We start from the raw sequence: 21,732 nt of genomic DNA, 5'->3' as shown, positions 1-21,732 counted from the left end.
TTCTTTAGAATAGAATACCAAAGGTAAAGGAGGGGAAGGAAGGCCTAAGCGACTCAGCAGCAGCGTGCTCTGCCATCCCACAGCACAAACGCAACATTTGTTGTAAAATCTTACTTGCTGTAGAAAAACCATTGGAACCGCTATGTATAGCCGGGCAGGGCACAGAAATAGAGCTTGACACCCTAGGCCATGAAATAAATTTTGTTGTTCAGAAATTCTTTTTAGCAACAGCTATTATAGTGAATTTGGTCTTTGTTTTCCTCCATCTAAAAAACAAAAACATATACATGGAACAGGTATATTTCAAACTAGAATATGTATGCAAATCCTTTCATTTCTCATTGAGATATTTTTACAGAATTATCTAAGTTATTTCCACAGTAGGCTCTCCACCCCAAACTACCCAATTAACTGACTGCTGAGGAACATTTCTGGCATTTTAAAGGTTTTTGAATTATACTTCAGACTCCATTTGTAATGCAGGGTTTAATCCCAAGCCACCACAATCTTCCCGTCTTGGGTCAGGCTCACAGCCCAAGTTACCCTGCATAGTTCAATATCATAAGTCAAGCCCCATCATCTGAGGACATCCCCAAAGCTAATTTATAAACAATAGCTTAACGTAAGTTCCTGAATAGGTGACCTACCTGCCACAAAGGGGCATTAAGTTGATGAATCACCACATTCAACTGATGATTTCTTGCGAAGGCTACAATTGCATCATTGCCAGCAAATGTTCCAGGCTTTGCCAAACTGGCCACTGCATGAAAAGAGAGAAAGAAAAATGAAGTCTTTATCACAGAAAAATCCAAATGCAAACATGCTTTGGTATAATTTAGTTCTAAATAATGAGAAACGGTGAACATACCTGAAAAAGTCCATTAGCTTTGTCAGTCTACGAATTGAAGCTGGTTAAACAGTACATAGACTGCTACTCAGAAGGGCACCAATCACTCATAAAGAAAGGATTCATTTATTCATTCCTTCAACAGATATTTTCTAAATGCTTCCTAAATGCCTAACTCTATGAGAGACATTGGAAATGTGACAGAAACCATAACAGTTTGCATTAATGATGCTTATTATGTGTCAAGCACCGCTCTACTCACTTCTCATATTCTTTCAGATTTTATAATTTCTTCTCACAAATCACTTTTTTTTAACGTTTTTATTGGAGTATAATTGCTTTACAATGGTGTGTTAGTTTCTGCTTTATAACGAAGTGAATCAGTTATACATATACATATATCCCCACATCTCTGCCCTCTTGCATCTCCCTCCCTCCCACCCTCCCTATCCCACCCTTCTAGCTGGTCACAAAGCACCGAGCTGATCTCCCTGTGCTATGCGACTGCTTCCCACTAGCTATCTATTTTACATTTGGTAGTGCATATATGTCCATATATATACACTACCACTCTCTCACTTTGTCCCAGCTTACCCTTCCCACTCCCCGTGTCCTCAAGTCCATTCTCTAGTAGGTCTGTGTCTTTATTCCCATCTTGGCCCTAGGTTCTTCATGACTTTTTTTTTAGATTCCATATACATGTGTCAGCATACGGCATTTGTTTTTCTCTTTCCGACTTACTTCACTCTGTATGACAGACTCTAGGTCCATCCACCTCACAACAAATAACTCAATTTCGTTCCTTTTTATGGCTGAGTAATATTCCATTGTATATATGTGCCACATCTTCTTTATCCATTCATCTGTCGATGGACACTTAGGTTGCTTCCATGTCCTGGCTATTGTAAATAGAGCTGCAATGAACATTGTGGTACATGACTCTTTTTGAATTATGGTTTTCTCAGGGTATATGCCCGGTAGTGGGATTGCTGGGTCGTACGGTAGTTCTATTTTTAGTTTTTTAAGGAACCTCCATACTGTTCTCCATAGTGGCTGTATCAATTTACATTCCCACCAACTCACAAATCACTTTTAATCCTCAAAACAATCCCCTGAAAAAAGGCATTATCATGTACACCATCTTATAGATGAGGAAACCAAGGCACAGAGTAGTGTGCAACTATGCCCAAGGTCACGAGCCGGTACACAGCAGAGCTGAGTTTCACCCCAGGCATCCTGACTTCAAGACCTTGGTTCCTGGCCACTCCATTATACAGCCTGTCACAGTTTGCCCTCAAGGAGTTTATAACCAGTGGGGGACAAACAACAAGGAAATGGACACTGCTGATGTGTAGGTGCTTTAGGAAAGAAACATGTAGTAAAGAATGTGGCCTTACCCAAAGAGAGGTCTGGCCTTTACCCCCCGCTCCTGGGAGAGAACCTCTAAACCCTTGGGATTTCCCAAGTGATAGGGGTGTCTTTGTTATTCACAGTAGGCCCCTCAGCCTCAGGTGACAGCTGATGCTAAGTTTATGCATGAGGCGACTCATGGTGGACCTCTCTGGCCGTGTGATATTAGAAAGACCTGGGGGACTGGGGAGCTGGAGACTGAGTTGAACCACTTAGGCAATCAATCAATAACATCTACATAATGAAGCCCTAATAAACATTCTGGACACTGAAGTTTGGGTGAGGGTCCCTGGTTGCCAATACTCTTTGTATAGTGTGTAACCTTCCCAAATTCTACCATTTGGCTAATTTTGATCTGTATTCTTTCCTTGTAACACACTACAACTGTGAGTATAACAGCCTTCAGTGAGTTCTCTGAGTCCTTCTAGCAAATTATCAAACCTGAGAGTGGTTCTGGGAAACCACAAACTTGCAGCTGGTGTCAGAAGTCAGGGAAGTCTTGTGTAAGACTGTGTCCTTAAACCTTGCAGCTTGGCTAACTCCAGGTGGGGAACATAAGCCAGCATGACCAGTGGGGAGGGGAGGTAAGGTGTACCAGATAAGCTTCTCAGCTGAGACAACTACACTGCTTCCCAAAGGGCAGGTAAAAGACAGACAGACAGAAGAGGAATGGATGATGTCCCAAGCAGAAGTGAGAAAGAGAGCATGATGAGCTTGTGGACTACACAGCACTGGCAGCGACTCGGAACGCTGAGACGGCGGGGTGGGGAAGCAAGAAAATATACTGGGAAATGACAAGAGAAGAGGGTGGGGAAAGAAGAAAATCACAGATCATAAAGGGCTAAAGAGTTGGTACTTTCCTGAGGTCAACGGGGAGCTGCCAACAGGTGTTAGACAGGGGAAGACCTATTCGATGTACATTTAGATCACCACTCTGGCTGCAATGTGGAAAACAAACTGAAGGGGTCAGGAGGCAATGAGACCAGTGCAAAGAGTATTGAAGAAATCTAGGCAAATGGCCAAAGAGGCCTGATTCTTTGAGACAGTAGAATGAGAAAAAAAACGTTGAGGTAGAAGTGACAAGACTTAATGAATGACTGGGTATGAGGAGGGAGGGAGAGAAGGCATTAAGAACATTCAGGTTTCTGATCTGGGTATCTGTTTAGTTAGGGAAAAGATGATGCCGATTCTCCAAAGCCACAGTCTAAAGGAAAGAAAGAATCCTAAAGACACAGCCAGATGCAAGGGTAACCAGGTCCTGAAGAGTTAAGTGAGCCATTCAATGATTCAGTCAACAAATATGAGTGCCTACCATGTGCCAGCCACTGCCACAGTGGGGAAAAGACACAGTCCCTGCCCTCAAGAATCTCATAGTGTAACAAGGTAGACATTAAAAACATAACTATAAGAGTGATAAATGTAACAAGTCTAGTCTTCAACTGACACACAAGTAGAATGTGCAGACTTCTATGTTTCTTTTCCCTTCTGCTATGGCAGTCAGAGTCACTTCCCACTTCTATGATACTCAAACTCTTATAAAGCACCAACCAACCATCAGGCATGCACAGCGACATTTCATAGAAACACCTTCCCACCGTACACCTAAGGTCCTGCCATACCCCCATATCTACCACATGACCATCACTGAAGATGTTCAAAGTGGAATTTCAAGTCACAAACTAAAAACTCTCTTCACCTAAAATATTTTAATTGGATCAATGACACAACTCATTTTATACGGCATTAAACTCCCAAACTTGCTCCATACACCCACATTTAATTTGTAAACTGCTGACCGTCTGATTAACTGGTGTCTGCTAGACAAAAAGTGATCCAGGAAGAGGACCATCAGAACTCCGCGACTAGAATAAACTGCTCGCTAGGAGTTTTGCTACTGTTTCTCTTTTGCTGCTTGTGCCTAATGAATGAGTTCTTTCCCAGTGAGGAAAGAGAAAGGCTTTGGGATCACAGATAGCTTCCCTCCCAAACGTCTTCCTCCTGCTGCCCTCTAGTTTATGAACAGTACAGCAACTTGGTCTTTCCCCAGGCAGAAACTTCAGAATCTCCTGTCTCGCCCACCCCTCCCTTCCCCCCATCACCTCCCGAGTCCTGTCAATTATATTGCCAAACTGTGTCTTGGTCTGGACGCCACTCATCATCCCCAGTAGCTGCCTTGGTGGAGACACTCTTACGCTTTCATCTGGCCAATGTGCAGAGCTCTCTAACTCATCTCCCTTCTCAGTCTCTCTCCCCATCCTTTCCTGACATGGTTCCCAGAGTTAGCGCTCTAAAACGCAGAATGATTCTCTTTCCTGATAAGAGACAGACAAGACTGTGAGACCTGTAATGAAAATGTTACTTGTAAAACATAAATATATCAGCACCCAGCACAGTAGATTCTCAGTAAATATCTGTCAAAATCAAAGCTTAAAAGCTAGTATTTTCTTACTAGCTTTGAGCCTATTAAGGAACTAATTTAAGTCACTAACTGACTTGCCTCAAAGAAACCAGGTTGTGTTTGGGTTTGGGGGGGAAAATTAAAATGACTTTATTGATGTTTCTGATTATAAAAGTAATGCATGATCATTTAAAAATCAGAAAAATCTACAGAAGATCATTTAAATACTCATAGTCCCATCATCCCCAGATGGCTGACACTTATTAAGAACTTATTTTAATTGTATTAACTAATTTAATCTTTACCAAAAACCCCTATAAATTAGGTCCTATTATTATCTCCATTTAATAAAAGTTGTTGAAAGAGTGAGTGGTTTCTGAAAAATAAATGGAGCCAGGAATTAACCATAAAATGTTAGTATCTTTCCAGACTTCCTAATTTGGTTCTGTGTGCATACACCTTTTAAAAATAGCATCAATCTATACACACTATTTTATAACCTGCTTCCCCCCTCCCTCCCCACCACTAAATAAGAAGTCACGAATAGGTGGAGGAACCAAGATGGCGGAGCAGAAGGACGTGCTCTCACTCCCTCTTGTGAGAACACCAGAATCACAACTAGCTGCTGGACAATCATCGACAGGAAGACAATGGAACTCACCAAAAAAGATACCCCACATCCAAAACAAAGGAGAAGCCACAATGAGACGGTAGGAGGGGAGCACTCAAGAGTAAAATCAAATCCCATAACTGGTGGGTGGGTGACTCACAGACTGGCGAACACTTATACCACAGAAGTCCACCCACTGGAGTGAAGGTTCTGAGCCCCACCTCAGGCTTCCCAACCTGGGGGTCCGGCAAAGGGAGGAGGAATTCCTAGAGAATCAGACTTTGAAGTCTAGTGGGAATTGATTGCAGGACTTCAACAGGACTGGGGGAAACAGAGACCCCCACTCTTGGAGGGCGCATATGGAATAGTGTGCGCATCGGGACCCAGGGGAAGGAGCAGTGACCCTGGGGGAGACTGAACCAGACATACCTGCTGGTGTTGGGGGGTCTCCTGCAGAGGCGGGGGGTGGCTCTGTTTCACCATGGGGACAAGGACACTGGCAGCGGAGGTTCTGGGAAGTGCTCCTTGGCGTGAGCCCTCCCAGAGTCTGTCATCAGCCCCACCAAAGAGCCCAGGTAGGCTCCAGTGTTGGGTTGCCTCAGGCAAAACAACCAACAGGGAGGGAACCCAGCCCCACCCATCAACAGTCAAGTGGATTAAAGTTTTACTGAGCTCTGACCACCACAGCAACAGTCAGCTCTACCCACCACCAGAGCCTCCCATCAAGCCTCTTAGATAGCCTCAACCACCAGACGGCAGACAGCAGAAGCGAGAAAAACTTTAATCCTGCAGCCTGTGGAACAAAAACCACATTCACAGAAAGATAGACAAGATGAAAAGGCAGAGGGCTATATACCAGATGAAGGAACAAGATAAAACCCCAGAAAAACAACTAAATGAAGTGGAGATAGGCAACCTTCCAGAATAAGAATTCAGAATAATGATAGTGAAGATGATCCAGGACCTCGGAATAAGAATGGAGGCAAAGATCGAGAAGATGCAAGAAATGTTTAACAAAGACCTAGAAGAATTAAAGAACAAATGAACAGAGATGAACAATACAATAATTGAAATGAAAACTACACTAGAAGGAATCAATAGCAGAATAACTGAGGCAGAAGAACGGATAAGTGACCTGGAAGACAGAATGGTGGAATTCACTGCTGCGGAACAGACTAAAGAAAAAAGAACGAAAAGAAATGAAGACAGCCTAAGAGACCTCTGGGAAAACTTTAAACGCAACAACATTCGCATTATAGGGGTCCCAGAAGGAGAAGAGAAAGAGAAAGGACCAGAGAAAATATCTGAAGAGATTATAGTCGAAAACTTCCCTAACATGGGAAAGGAAATAGCCACCCAAGTCCAGGAAGCGCAGCGAGTCCCATACAGGATAAACCCAAGGAGAAACACGCCGAGACACATAGTAATCAAATTGGCAAAAATCAAAGACAAAGAAAAATTATTGAAAGCAGCAAGAGAAAAACAAAAAATAACATACAAGGGAACTCTCATAAGGTTAACAGCTGATTTCTCAGCAGAAACTCTACAAGCCATGAAGGGAGTGGCATGATATACTTAAAGTGATGAAAGGGAAGAACCTACAACCAAGATTACTCTATCCGGCAAGGATCTCATTTAGATTTGATGGAGAAATCAAAAGCTTTACAGGCAAGCAAAAGCTAAGAGAATTCAGCACCACCAAACCAGCTCTACAACAAATGCTAAAGGAACTTCTCTAAGTGGGAAACACAAGAGAAGAAAAGGACCTACAAAAACAAACCCCAAACAGTTAAGAAAATGGTCATAGGAACATACATATTGATAAATACCTTAAACGTGAATGGATTAAATGCTCCAACCAAAAGACACAGGCTTGCTGAATGGATACAAAAACAAGACCTATATATATGCTGTCTACAAGAGACCCACTTCAGACCTAGGGACACATACAGACTGAAAGTGAGGGGATGGAAAAAGATATTCCATGCAAATGGAAATCAAAAGAAAGCTGGAGTAGCTATACTCATATCAGATAAAATAGACTTTAAAATAAAGAATGTTACAAGAGACAAGGAAGGACACTACATAATGATCAAGGGATCAATCCAAGAAGAAGATATAACAATTATAAATATATATGCACCCAACATAGGAGCACCTCAATACATAAGGCAACTGCTAACAGCTATAAAAGAGGAAATCAACAGTAACACAATAATAGTAGGGGACTTTAACACCTCACTTACACCAATGGACAGATCATCCAAAATGAAAATAAATAAGGAAACAGAAGCTTTAAATGACACAATAGATCAGATAGATTTAATTGATATTTATAAGACATTCCATCCAAAAACAGCAGATTACACTTTCTTCTCAAGTGCGCACGGAACATTCTCCAGGATAGATCACATCTTGGGTCACAAATCAAGCCTCAGTAAATTTAAGAAAACTGAAATCATATCAAGCATCTTTTCTGACCACAACGCTATGAAATTAGAAATGAATTACAGGGAAAAAAACGTAAAAAACACAAACACATGGAGGCTAAACAATGTTACTAAATAACCAAGAGATCACTGAAGAAATCAAAGAGGAAATCAAAAAATACCTAGAGACAAATGACAATGAAATCACGACGATCCAAAACCCATGGGATGCAGCAAAAGCAGTTCTAAGAGGGAAGTTTATAGCTATACAAGCCTACCTAAAGAAACAAGAAAAATCTCAAGTAAACAATCTAACCTTACACCTAAAGGAACTAGAGAAAGAAGAACAAACAAAACCCAAAGTTAGCAGAAGGAAAGAAATCATAAAGATCAGAGCGGAAATAAATGAAAAAGAAATGAAGGAAACAATAGCAAAGATCAATAAAACTAAAAGCTGGTTCTTTGAGAAGATAAACAAAATTGATAAGCCATTAGCCAGACTCATCAAGAAAAAGAGGGAGAGGACTCAAATCAATAAAATTAGAAATGAAAAAGGAGAAGTTACAACAGACACCGCAGAAATACAAAGCATCCTAAGAGACTACTACAAGCAACTCTATGCCAATAAAATGGACAACCTGGAAGAAATGGACAAATTCTTAGAAAGGTATAACCTTCCAAGACTGAACCATGAAGAAACAGAAAATATGAACGACCAATCACAAGTAATGAAATTGAAACTGTGATTAAAAATCTTCCAACAAACAAAAGTCCAGGACCAGATGGCTTCACAGGTGAATTCTATCAAACATTTAGAGAAGCACTAACACCCATCCTTCTCAAACTCTTCCAAAAAATTGCAGAGGAAGGAACACTCCCAAACTCATTCTATGAGGCCACCATCACCCTGATACCAAAACCAGACAAAGATACTACAAAAAAAGAAAATTACAGACCAATATCACTGATGAATAGAGATGCAAAAATCCTCAACAAAATACTAGCAAACAGAAGCCAACAACACATTAAAAGGATCCTACACCACGATCAAGTGGGATTTATCCCAGGGATGCAAGGATTCTTCAATATATGCAAATCAATCAATGTGATACACCATATTAACAAATTGAAGAATAAAAACCATATGATCATCTCAATAGATGCAGAAAAAGCTTTGGACAAAATTCAACACCCATTTATGATAAAAACTCTCCAGAAAGTGGGCACAGAGGGAACCTACCTCAACATATTAAAGGCCACATACGACAAACCCACAGCAAACATCATTCTCAATGGTGAAAAACTGGAAGCATTTCCCCTAAGATCAGGAACGAGACAAGGATGTCCACTCTCACCACAGTTTTGGAAGTCCTAGCCACAGCAATCAGAGAAGAAAAAGAAATAAAAGGAATACAAATTGGAAAAGAAGAAGTAAAACTGTCACTGTTTGCAGATGACATGATACTATACATAGAGAATCCTAAAAATGCCACCAGAAAACTACTAGAGCTAATCAATGAATTTGGTAAAGTTGCAGGATACAAAATTAATGCACAGAAATCTCTTGCATTCCTACACACTAATGATGAAAAATCTGAAAGAGAAATTATGGAAACACTCCCATTTACCATTGCAACAAAAAGAATAAAATACCTAGGAATAAACCTACCTAGGGAGACAAAAGACCTGTATGCAGAAAACTATAAGACACTGATGAAAGAAATTAAAGATGATACCAACAGATGGAGAGATATACCATGTTCTTGGATTGGAAGAATCAATATTGTGAAAATGACTATACTACCCAAAGCAATATACAGATTCAATGCAATCCCTATCAAATTACCAATGGCATTTTTTACGGAACTAGAACAAATCATCTTAAAATTTGTATGGAGACACAAAAGACACCGAATAGCCAAAGCAGTCTTGAGGGAAAAAAATGGAGCTGGAGGAATCAGACTCCCTGACTTCAGACTATACTACAAAGCTACAGTAATCAAGACAATACGGTACTGGCACAAAAACAGAAACATAGATCAATGGAACAAGACAGAAAGCCCAGAGATAAACCCACGCACCTATGGGCAACTAATCTATGACAAAGGAGGCAAGGATATACAATGGAGAAAAGACAGTCTCTTCAATAAGTGGTGCTGGGAAAACTGGACAGCTACATGTAAAAGAATGAAATTAGAACACTCCCTAACACCATACACAAAAATAAACTCAAAATGGATTCGAGACCTAAATGTAAGACCAGACACTATAAAACTCTTAGAGGAAAACATAGGAAGAACACCCTTTGACATAAATCACAGCAAGATCTTTTTTGATCCACCTCCTAGAGTAATGGAAATAAAAACAAAAATAAACAAATGGGACCTAATGAAACTTCAAACCTTTTGCACAGCAAAGGAAACCATAAACAAGACGAAAAGACAACCCTCAGAATGGGAGAAAATATTTGCAAACGAATCAACGGACAAAGAATTAATCTCCAAAATATATAAACAGCTCATTCAGCTCAATATTAAAGAAATAAACACCCCAATCCAAAAATGGGCAGAAGACCTAAATAGACATTTCTCCAAAGAAGACATACAGATGGCCAAGAAGCACATGAAAAGATGCTCAACATCACTAATTATTAGAGAAGTGCAAATCAAAACTACAATGAGGTATCACCTCACACCAGTTAGAATGGGCATCATCAGAAAATCTACAAACAACAAATGCTGGAGAGGGTGTGGAGAAAAGGGAACCCTCTTGCACTGTTGGTGGGAATGTAAATTGATACAGCCACTATGGAGACCAGTATGAAGGTTCCTTAAAAAACTAAAAATAGATTTAGCATATGATCCAGCAATCCCACTACTGGGCGTATACCCAGAGAAAACCATAATTCAAAAAGACACATGCACCCCAATGTTCATTGCAGTACTATTCACAATAGCCAGGTCATGGAAGCAACCTAAATGCCCATCGACAGACGAATGGATAAAGAAGTTGTGGTACATATATACAATGGAATATTACTCAGCCATAAAAAGGAACGAAATTGAGTCATTTGTTGAGACGTGGATGGATCTAGAGACTGTCATACAGAGTTAAGTAAGTCAGAAAGAGAAAAACAAATATATTAACGCATGTATGTGGAACCTAGAAAAATGGTACAGATGAGCCGGTTTGCAGGGCAGAAGTTGAGACACAGATGTAGAGAACAGACATATGGACACCAAGGGGGGGAAAACTGCGGTGGGGTGGGGATGGTGGTGTGCTGAATTGGGCGATTGGTATTGCCGTGTATACACTGATGTGTATAAAATTGATGACTAATAAGAACCTGCAGTATAAAAAAAGAAACAAACAAAACAACTAATACTAAACTTTCATTGGGTTATTTGTATGGAAATATGTTAATATAAATGTTTCAGACATTACATGAAATTTCTAAAAATCTTATATGTTCTGGTATAATGTTATAAGTCATAATTCTAGTTATTACTTTAAAATGTGTATCTCAGAAATAACTAAATTTCCTTGTCAATTGCATTATTATGAACTTTCATCAAATCTTTAACCGTGGTCATTTTTAAGTCTTTCGTCATTTACAGACAGTTCTGGGTGTACTCTGATGCTTTTGCAAATATGTTCCTATAAAAGGGTTTCATCTTCAAGGAATTCATGGAAAAGACTCTGACAAGTACAGGTTTCTGGTAACTGACTGTACTGCTGAACATTTTTTTCAAGATGAAAAAAAAATTAATTACATGGGACTGAGTGAACTGATGAGGATGATTATAATTTTTGTGACTTTCTGTTTGAATTTAAAAAAAAAAATCCCACAAGGACTCAGAGGCAAAGAATATACAAATCAATATTCACTGCAAAGTAAAGGAGCTGTTACAGTGGAGGATTACTGGACTGAATGTCAATATTATGACATAGTATGAGTGTGTTTCATGTTTGGTAATTGCAATCATTGTTGCTTTTGTTGTGGTCATCCATTTACAATGCTTAGTGTCAGTCTATTTATCTCTTGTAAAAATAAAATACAGTATGTGTGTGTGTGTGAAAAAAAAAAAGTCACGAATAGCTTTTCAGGTTAATTAACATCAACATTTTTTTTTTCAGATTTTACTTATTTATTTATTACTGGGGCCACACCACACAGCTTGGGGGATCTTAGTTCCCCAACCAGGGATCGAACCCGCACCCTCAGCAGTGAAAGTGTGGAGCCCTAACCATTGGACCACCAGGGAATTCCCAACATCATCATTTTTATTAATGTCATCTACATCTAAACCTAATGATTCCCAACTGCCTAGCACGCTGCCTATTATGGAGCAGAGAAATAAACACTTGTTGAATAAATGAATGCCATAATTTATGTAATCAAACCCCTAGCTGGGAGGGTAGGGGATGCTGATGGATTTAATTACCCAATGCATTACTCCTGGAGGATCCAGTGTCCCACGGTGAACCTACCATGTTTCTCAAAAGGAACGTCATCTTCTACAAAGGGTTCGAAATCTTCTCGCTGCTTTATCATGTAGTCCACTGTCTCTTGTCGGTGCTTGAGATGATTTCGTGAGTGTCCCTCCAACTGATCACCAAGAGCTCTGAATAGGCAATTGCTATCAAAACAAAACGCTGGTCAAGACCTTTTAAAAATGAACTTAGTTCATCTAAAACAATGATGCTTCATGCTAGGCCATCCATGGAAATCTTTCACACAGAAAAGAGATAAAGCCTCAACTCTGACTGTCCAGGTTCCTCCCAGATACCAGAGGGGAGAGCACTAGGGAAGATATTCAATCACATTACCTTTTTGAGAGGCATCAAACAAGAATCCTATTCCCCACTTACCAGCTGGCTGACTCAGGAGAGATACTGAACTTCTCTGTACCTTCGCTGCTTCAACAAGTGAAGTTTGGTGATACACTAACCACCTGAAGACAGGGTCCAGACACTACAGGCCATTCCACACCTAAGGGCTATGACCTCCCAGATCCCCTTCCAAAATAATAAATCATATCTACTGCCTCTTTTCTGAAACCCTTTTCACTATGGCTGCTCAGCTATTCACCTAACAAGTACCAAAAAGATAGCGATTTGTCAAGCTCCCAACAGAACTGAACTGAACATCCTGCTTGAGTCTGAAGGACACAGTGGAGAAAGCTGCGGGAAGAAGAGCACCGAGACAACACACGGGCATAGTTCACAAGGACACGCTCCCTCTTTGGCTCTTTACCTCTCACCCGAGGAGCCGCAATGCTGGTCTTATTCCTGCCAAATGAAAACTCTCCAAGTTTTCTGTTTTGTTTCTAAAATTAAAATGCTGGTAATAAATTGTAAGAGTTATCTTTACTTTCAAACCCCTTAAAGGCTTCTAAAATTCCAAACTACACCACAAACACAGAGCCCAGATACACAGAGACGGAAACAAGACAAACACAATCTGGTATCCTCAAAACTAAGGAAATGGCCATTCTGAAGCCAAACAGTTGTCCACATTCACACCAAACTGTTTACTCTTCCAAATGAAAACCTATGATATTCTAATTCCAAAATATAAACCCATCACACTTCTGGAAGGACTTCAAACCTAAATGTATAGGTGACGGAGGTTTTTTGTTTTTCAACTCAGAAAAGTGAGTTTTCAACAGAAAGGTATAGAGAGGTAGGAATCTCTTCAAACATATAAGGAGATATATATTTTTTGTTTGTTTGTTTGTTTGTTTGTTTTGGCAGGGCGAAGGGGAGAATTTAGACAACAGATTCTACAAACTAGAATCCAAGAAACTCTGCATCAATCTGGGGCAACATTCTAGAAGGGACTAGAACATAACATTTCTATACACTAGAATGAGGGGTCTGTTGATAAAATCTAACAATGGCAGTCTTTTTTCAACCACAGGAATAAAGTAAGCTAATGGATAAGATGTTCTCAATTTTCAGCTTCTCTCTCAAACTTTTCTTAAAACTTTAACATCTACCACCACTAGTTTATTCTTGAATCCAGTTTAAAAGAAGGCATGATTTGGTGCAAAATTACATATTTAGTTGCTTTACATTTGCTATCTCAAAATTCATGGTGTTCTACAGAAAGTAACATGCTTTCCATGAACTTTCAGCAACAGAGGCAAATGTTCTCCACATAAGCCAAAAAAGTAGGTATCAAGCTGTGTATACCGCCATGAGTGCAAGCACGTTCATCTGTATACTATACACACAGATGTAGAAACACATACAAATGTATGCAAAGAAAAAGCACTGAAACCATCACTTAAACAGCTCTTACAACGTGCCAGGGACTGTTCCAAACACTTTATATGTATTAAATGTGTTTAGTCCTTACAACTCTATGAGATGGGCACTATTACTGTCCCCCTAAGGTAACTTGCCCAAGGTCACAAAATCAGTAGGTGGTGGACCCAGGATTCAATCGCAGGCACCAAAATGTTAGTAACAGTTATCCCTGGGGAGTGGAATTAGGATTATTTGTTAAACTTAGTTCGATATACTTTTCTATATTTACCAAACTTTCCTTGAGCTCACTAAAAATAAGTAGTCAAAATGAAAAATCAAGATAGACAAATCACTTCCTTTTCTGACAGTTACAAGATAGTAGCACATGAAATGTGAACAAACTCTACAAACAACCTAGGTTCCCTTAGGGAGCCCAGCAAGAGCACTCACGATCCTCATGAGAACAGCACGAGAACAGCGCGGCCAGCGCCCAAAGGGCCTCTAGGAGGTCCCAGCTGTTTCCTGAGTCCACATCCTCACCCAATACACTACAGCAGGGCTTCTCACCACCACCCCCACCCACACTGTTGACATTCTGGAATAATCCTTTGTCCTGTGCACTCGAAGATGTTTAGGAGCATCCTTGGCCTCTACCCACTAGATGCCAGTAACACCACTACCACCATGTTCCCGCCAGTTGTAACAGCCAAAAATATCTCCAGCCATTGCCAAATGTTCCCTTGGGGGAAAAATCATGCCCGCTTCAGAACCACTGCACATACATATAGGGATATATGTAAAGTCTTGCATTTGAGTTCATAAAAATAACCAATTACATTAATTAAGGGTTTTGGGTGCTCAATAACTTAGCATGAGACAATATTGCAACGTTAGACATTAAAAAAATTAATGGGCTCTTAAGCTGCAGTAATGGCAGTTAAGTATGCAGAAAAGTCGGGGGAGAGGGGGTCAGGTTTTGTTCTGTTCTTTGAGGTCAGACCCCAGCTAAAGTACAGTATATGATTCTAGTTACTACATTTTAAGATAGGTTCAGATGAGTTGATGTGGTTTTAAACTAAATAATATGAAGAACATAAACAACGAGTGACTTCTAGCCTAAAGAAAGCTCAGGGGGACATGATAGCTGCCTCCAACTATTCGTCATGGTGAAAGGGATGTTATCCTTGTACAATAAAACTAAACTAAAACAAGGAAGCTACAGAGACATAGATTTTGGCAAATAAAAGGTAATTTTATTTTAGGTCTATAGAGACAGACTGCACAGACTAAGGATTTTGTACATTTCTATTGACAAGCCTCAGGAATTGCCTACATATGTGTTATACAATATGGTTGCCACTAACCACAGGTGATTACTAAGCACTTGAAATGTGGTTAATACAAATTGAGGTATGTTGTAAGTGTAAAAGACTTACACTTTTGAACATTATTTTAAAAACTTGTTTCATTTTACCTTTTTAAGGTGGCTAACAGAAAATTTTTTAATTATTGTGCATATGTGGTTCCCATTTTATTTCTATCAGACAGCGATGGTCTCAATCACTGATTCTCAAAGTGTGACCCCTGACTAGCACCATCAGCACCACCTGAGAACTTGTTCAAAATGAACATTCTGCGCCCCCTAGCCCAACCCCAGCCCTACCGAGTCAGACACTCTGGGGTTGGGAACCCAGCAATCTCTTCCCTCCAAGGGTTTAATTAGCCCTCCAGGTGATTCTGTTGTATGTTAAAGTTTGAGAAACACTAGTCTAGAATCTAGACTCTAAATCAACAGTTCTCAATTATACTGCACATTAGGATCACATGTGGACATTTTTTAAAATTATCCCTAACCAGGCCCCACTGCCTGAGATTCTGGTGTGGCTGATCTAAGGGAGCGCCCAGGCGCTGTATTCTTTCCGAAGTTCCCCAAGTGATTCTACTGTGCCACCAAGGTTGAAAAGCACTGAGCCAGACACAAAAGATGAGGCTGCTGTACAGGTGATGCAAGTACTAATGGATAATCAGACAAGATGACAAAGTGTGAATGCCCTTCTAGCACTAAGATCCTATGATTATAAAAATAAGGTAAAACTTTCAAAATAAAACAACCTGAGACAGAGACAAATGGCTAAAATTAGTGATTCTTTAATGCTTTAATGTTGGAACACTACTAATTAGCAATGTAATTTGAGGCTACATTTAGGAAGATACAACTGGATAGAGTTCAGAGAGATGTTAACATTGTACTGCCTAATCCAATTAGCGATTCTTTTCATGCTACATCCAATCATGTTTTTAAGGACAACATCAAGGTTATAATATTTCTTGTTTTGAAACTGAATCCAATTTATGTGGGTCCACCCCGCAGATCACACAACAAATATGAAGGCGGGCCATGATGCATTACAAAAATCCATAAGTAGCTCCCTGATTAATCTATGCTACATTGATTCGTTTCACGTAAAGGCTACATTAGAGAACACAAGCTAATTTCTTCCCAAGCACCCAAAGGTTCCAGAATGCTAAAAGTACCATACTGCCAACAATGAATACGCCTACATAGTGTGAGATGCTATCTCAGGCTACTCAATATTGTAATCAGACCAGAATGGAAAGACAGAAGAGTGGAGATTGTCAACTATTTTTTTATTACCAAAACTTTATATTTCACCAAGAGTACTCAACAAATGTTAACAAATAAAAGAATCTGTTGATACCCACTAACCCGTAACATACACAGGAAGCACCATCCACTGCACAGTGATAAAGCCTGTCATCACCATATCCAAAAGTACCACAACACTAAAGAGGGCTGAACAGTCCATGGCATCCATGGGAAGAATTTGTGAACAGAAAGGGGTTAGCTTCATGGAGCCCCCAAAGGAGAAATTATCGTTATCCTTTTATCTATCTAAATTGTCCAAAGAACAGGGACGTCAGAAGTGAGAGACATGAGCACTGCAGTCAAGCTGGCCTCTGCCTCTGCGGCCTCACTTCCACTGACTTCCACCCTTGTACCCTATACTCCTGTCATCCTAAACAACTTGCAGATGTCTCAAAAATAATGTGCTCCTGTGCCTTTACGTGTATTACTCCTCAGCCTGGAATGTTCTCTTGGCATATTTTTATTGGTCCTTCATGACCCAGTCTGAGTACGACCTCCTCTGAGAGGCATCTAGCACACGGTAGGTTTCGATGAACGTTTGTTGAATGAACAAGGTTTCCCTGACCACTTCTGGGAGTGTTGGCAACTTCCTTCTCAATAGTACCACTATAATCAGTCACTGTTAAGAATATATCAACTTGCATTTTAATTATTTATATCATCCATTCTTAAAGTGTGGCCCAGTTTGGGAAGGGAGGGTATCTCTGAGAACCTTTCAGGGTATCCATGAGTCCAAAACTAAGATGTTATTTATCTTTTTCACTCTCATTTTCTCACAAGTGTACCGTGGAGTTTTCCAGAGGCTACCTGATATATGATATTCGATGTTATCACTCTGAAAGTTAATATAATGTGTGTTTGTGTATTATGTTTTTAATTTTTATTTTACTTTCTAATACAGTAAATATTGATACCTATAACCCACATAAACAAAAGCTCTTTGGAGTCCTCAGTAATTTTTAAGAGTGTAAAGGGATCCTAAGACCAAAATGTTTGAGACCTGCTGTTATGTCTCTCTCTTACTAAGCTTGAACGTTATCTTAGTCATCAATGTGTTCCCAGCATCTCTGTGCTGCAATTCCTGTTCATAAGCAATCTTCTGTTGAGTACTTCAGTTTCCTGGATACCCTGCCAGTGGGAAGCCCATGCCCAGTACAGCAGACACAGCAAACCAATCATTTGCAAGGAAGAGGCAGACCCCAGCCCAAATCCCACCGTAAAGTATTCAGCTGGTATTTCGGTTTATAGAGCAATGTCTTGTGCTTGTGAGTTTGCTTAGGATAAGTTAAGGCCCTGAATATTTATTAACTATATTTGACAAAAATCAAGGTACTAAGCTAAAGGCAAGACCCAGCAAAGCAAGCTTTTAACTGTAGCGACTCCACTAAGAAAATGCCTCTTTGACGGGCCCTGCTGAGGGTCTAGCTGGCCTCCCTCTACAATATTTTTATCATTCATTCATTCATTCATTCAACAAAAACGCCCAAATGAAGGGAGGAACAAAAACAACCAGGCTGTTATTAATACTATCTCTTCAAGAGTGCCACACTCTGGCATCCAGACTCCCTTTTACCTAACCCTGCAATGGGGATGCTGATCTCCTGCCCTCTCCCCTACCCTTTTTCTTCTTCCCTCCACGCTCCTGGATCCATATGTCCCTTCCTGAGGCCATTTTTCCTTCCCTTCGCCCATTCCCTCCCTCCCACCCCGTTTATTTATCCCGTGTTCCCTAAAAAAGCTGGACACAGATTCCAGTCTAAACCCCAAGCAAACTTGGGTAAGCGCCATTGCTTACAGAGGAACTGAAGCCCATAGAAGTAAGAATTAGAGAAGCTGCCTTCAGCTCAGTAAACAACAGGCCCTCACAGACCTAATTTCCCAAGCGTAAAAGGAGGGCAATATCCAACAGTAAGGACTCAAAGGAGGCCAAGCGTTATACCAAGCGGGGCTTACGCCTCTTTCTATTCGTCTGATGGTCATTATGACCGCTCTCCGCGCGGTCCTGCTCTTCGGCTGACTGGCTCCATCTCATTCGTTCAGGTCTCAGCTTAAATGTCACCTTCCAGGGGGACCTTCCTGAGCACCGATCTAAAGGAGACCTGCTCCAGTATTCTCTCTCAGGACCCCTTTACAGTTTGCTTGGAGCCTCTGCCACGATTAGGGCAACTGGGGATTACTCGAGCGTCTCGAGGGGAGGGGGCTGGCCGCCTCGCTCGCCGCCGGACCCCCTGCATTAGGAAACGGCTGGCTCGCAGCTGGCGCTCGGGGCCGCCCGATGAATGGGTGGGCGAGAACCGGCGACGGTCGCCATGCCCGGCGGGTCCCCCGGCACCGCCCCCCGCGCTCCCGGGCCCGCCTCACCCGTCCCCCGGCACCTCCCGCAGCTTCAGCCCCAGGGCCTGCAGCTGGTTGGCGAAGCTGACGAACTCCTCCTCGCAGCCGCCGCCGCCGCCGGGCTCCGGCCGGTTCCGCCGCTCCTTGGCCAGGGCCCGACGCGCCGCCCGCTCGTCCCGCTTGCGCTCGGCCTCGGCTTTCCGGCTGCCGCTGCCCGGCCGGCTCTTCGCCGCCTGCTTCCGGGACATGGCCTTGGCCCCGCGGCCCGCAGCGGCAGGAGGTAGAGCCGCAGGACCGCCGGGCGGCCGCCTCAGGTGCCGAGGAGGCGAAGCGGCGCAGGCAACGGAACCCGGCGACGGCAACACGGCCACCCCTCCTGCGCCGGCGCCGGGGATCCCGGTCATGTGATGAAACCCCGCCCATGTGATGAAACCCCGCCCCTCCGCCCGGCTAGGCTGACAGGCGCCATAGAGCGCTCGCCTGGGAGAGCTAGAGGGGAACCCATCTTTGTTTGTTTCGCTCCTCCCTCTATCGGTGGGTGGTACTCCAGGTGAGCAGCCGGTGGGACCAGAGAAAACAAAGCAGAAAAAGGCCAAGGAGAGCCGTGGTATTAAAGCCCATACACTTTATTTAATCCTGGCTTTCTCTGCTTCTCTACCTTCCCTCATAACTCAGGGAGAGGTAGCCCTTGTCCAAAACTGGCTCTTCTTGTAATCTTGATTCCACCGTAAGGTGACCAGCCCAGGTTTACCTGGACTAAGGGTTTTCCAAGGGTGCAGGACTTTCAGTTTTAAAACGGGGACAGCCCCAGGTAAACCAGGGTAGTTGGTAACCCTAATCCACATCCACGTACCCTGGAAGCTAACTCCATCAGTAATCCCCTCTCTCCTGCTGTAATCCCCTCTTCTCCCTCATCCTGGACCCTCTTCCTTAACTCTCTCTTCCCACAGTGATGCCACTGTCTCCTCCACGTCTTGACCCTCTAACCAGTCTCTTTCACCATTTCTGGGAATGTTCCTAATGTTTCTGCCCTTAATGATGTTATTTTCTCTACCTACAAGTTCCCCTTTGGGAATAGCCTCCATTTCCTCAGTTTCAACTAATGTCTGTACTTATCTTCAGTGTGTAAATAACTCTCACTTCAGCCCCTGTGGTAGATGCCAGATGTAACACTGAATCAAAGAGACATGGCGATTGCCCTCAGGGAGCCCAGATTCCAATGAGACATATAGGCAAGGACACAGCAGTTTCGATACTGCATGACAAATTCTATCAAGGGTGCAGTGGGGCAAAAAGTAGAGTGAAAAATGCAAAAAGGCTTCTGAGAAGAGCTGGGTTCTAGGCTGAAGCTTAAAGGATGAGTAGGACTTGGCCAGACTAAGACAGTTAAGAGAGAGGGGATTGTGTGTGCAACACCAGGGCTCTATTTTGAGGAACTGAAGAAAGTTCAGTCTGACAGGAGCCCAGGACTTGAGCTATGAGACAGGAAATGCAAGGAAGGCCCAGATCTGGACCAGTCTTGTAAGCCCTATGAAAAGGTTTAGTCCCAGTCCTTAGAGCCATGGGGAGCCATTGAAACATTTTAATCAGGAACTAACCTGAGCAGGCTTATGTTTAAAAAATGTCTTTGGCTCTAGTTAGGAGAATGGGTTGAAGGAGGGATGCCAGGTAGGAAGTTCCTGTAGCTATCCAAGGACAGGTGATGGTGATGCGGATGGGGATGTGGATTGGGATGGGATGCTGAGTCTGGGATGGAAGGGAAGAGAAGTAGATCAGAAAGATAAATTCACATGCTAGTAAAAGTTCATGAAATGGAACTGGACTGAATTGTTGTACAATGTTTCACATGCTTCTCTGAAGTTGCTGAAATTCCTCCTCTACAGATCCCTCTTTTAGTCTCAGAAAGAAAGAATGTGAGTTATGCCGGGCCCGGCCTCTTCTTGCACAGACATCCCAAGGCCTGCGACAACCCCTCTGCTTGTATTTAGTTAAGTTGGGAGGCAGTGCTAGGAGTGGAAAAACCACTGGACAGGATGGCAGAGCCCCAGGTTCCGGTTCAGGTCTATCGCTGGCTCATTCCATGATCGTGGGTGAGTTGCTTAACATCCTTTTCCTCATCTGTAAAACAGGAATAACAGTGAAGACCACATACAATCATAATGATAGTAATGACAAACTTTTATGGTATTGACCATGTTCAAGGCACTATTCTAATTGCTTTACAAATACTACCTTATTTAATCATTACAACAACCCAATGAAACAGGTGGGGTTTTTTTGAAAGTGGACTTTTTAAAAATTTTTTTATAATTTTTATTGGAGTATAGCTGATTTACAATGTTTTAGCTTCAGGTGTACAGCAAAGTGAATCTGTTATACATATATCACATATCCACTCTTTTTTAGATTCTTTTCCCATATAGGTCATTACAGAGTACTGAGTAGAGTTCCCTGTGCTATACAGTAGGTCCTTATTAGTTCTATTTTATATATAGTAGTGTGTATATGTCAATCCCAGTCTTCCAATTTATTCCTCCCCCCCCCCTTACCCTCTGGTAACCATAAGTTTTTTTTCTACATCTGTAACTCTATTTCTGTTTTGTAGATAAGTTCATTTGTACCCTTTTTTAAGATTCCACATATAAGCAATACCATATTATATTTGTCTTTCTCTGTCTGACTTACTGAAATCTGTGTTATTTTTAATTCCCACCATCTAGGTGAGAAAACTGAGGCACAGAGAGGTTAAGTAACTTGCCCAAAGTCACATAGCTAGTAAAT

At 41.7% G+C, this 21,732-nt stretch overlaps 1 protein-coding gene across 2 annotated transcripts in view; it reads right to left on the bottom strand.

Annotated features, from left to right (window-relative positions):
- OTUD3 (OTU deubiquitinase 3) overlaps nt 1-19,336 on the bottom strand; it is a 34,970-nt gene extending 15,634 nt beyond the window's left edge. For both annotated transcript variants that reach the window (XR_009009119.1, XM_057551857.1), the window contains exons 1-3: nt 18,979-19,336; nt 12,186-12,334; nt 648-760 (exon numbers count right to left, since the gene is read on the bottom strand). Coding sequence is in view for 1 of the 2 variants with exons in the window: in XM_057551857.1 (XP_057407840.1) it covers nt 648-760; nt 12,186-12,334; nt 18,979-19,199 (483 nt within the window). In the remaining variant the exon portion in view is untranslated. The remainder of the gene's footprint in view (nt 1-647; nt 761-12,185; nt 12,335-18,978) is intronic.
- Between the last annotated feature and the right edge of the window lie 2,396 nt (nt 19,337-21,732).

The sequence above is a fragment of the Balaenoptera acutorostrata genome, chromosome 1 (genome assembly GCF_949987535.1).
Source record: "Balaenoptera acutorostrata chromosome 1, mBalAcu1.1, whole genome shotgun sequence".
Classification (NCBI taxonomy): Eukaryota; Metazoa; Chordata; class Mammalia; order Artiodactyla; family Balaenopteridae; genus Balaenoptera; species Balaenoptera acutorostrata.
The sequence above is the reverse complement of the archived record's forward strand: the minus strand, read 5'-3'. Positions and strand labels throughout refer to the sequence as shown.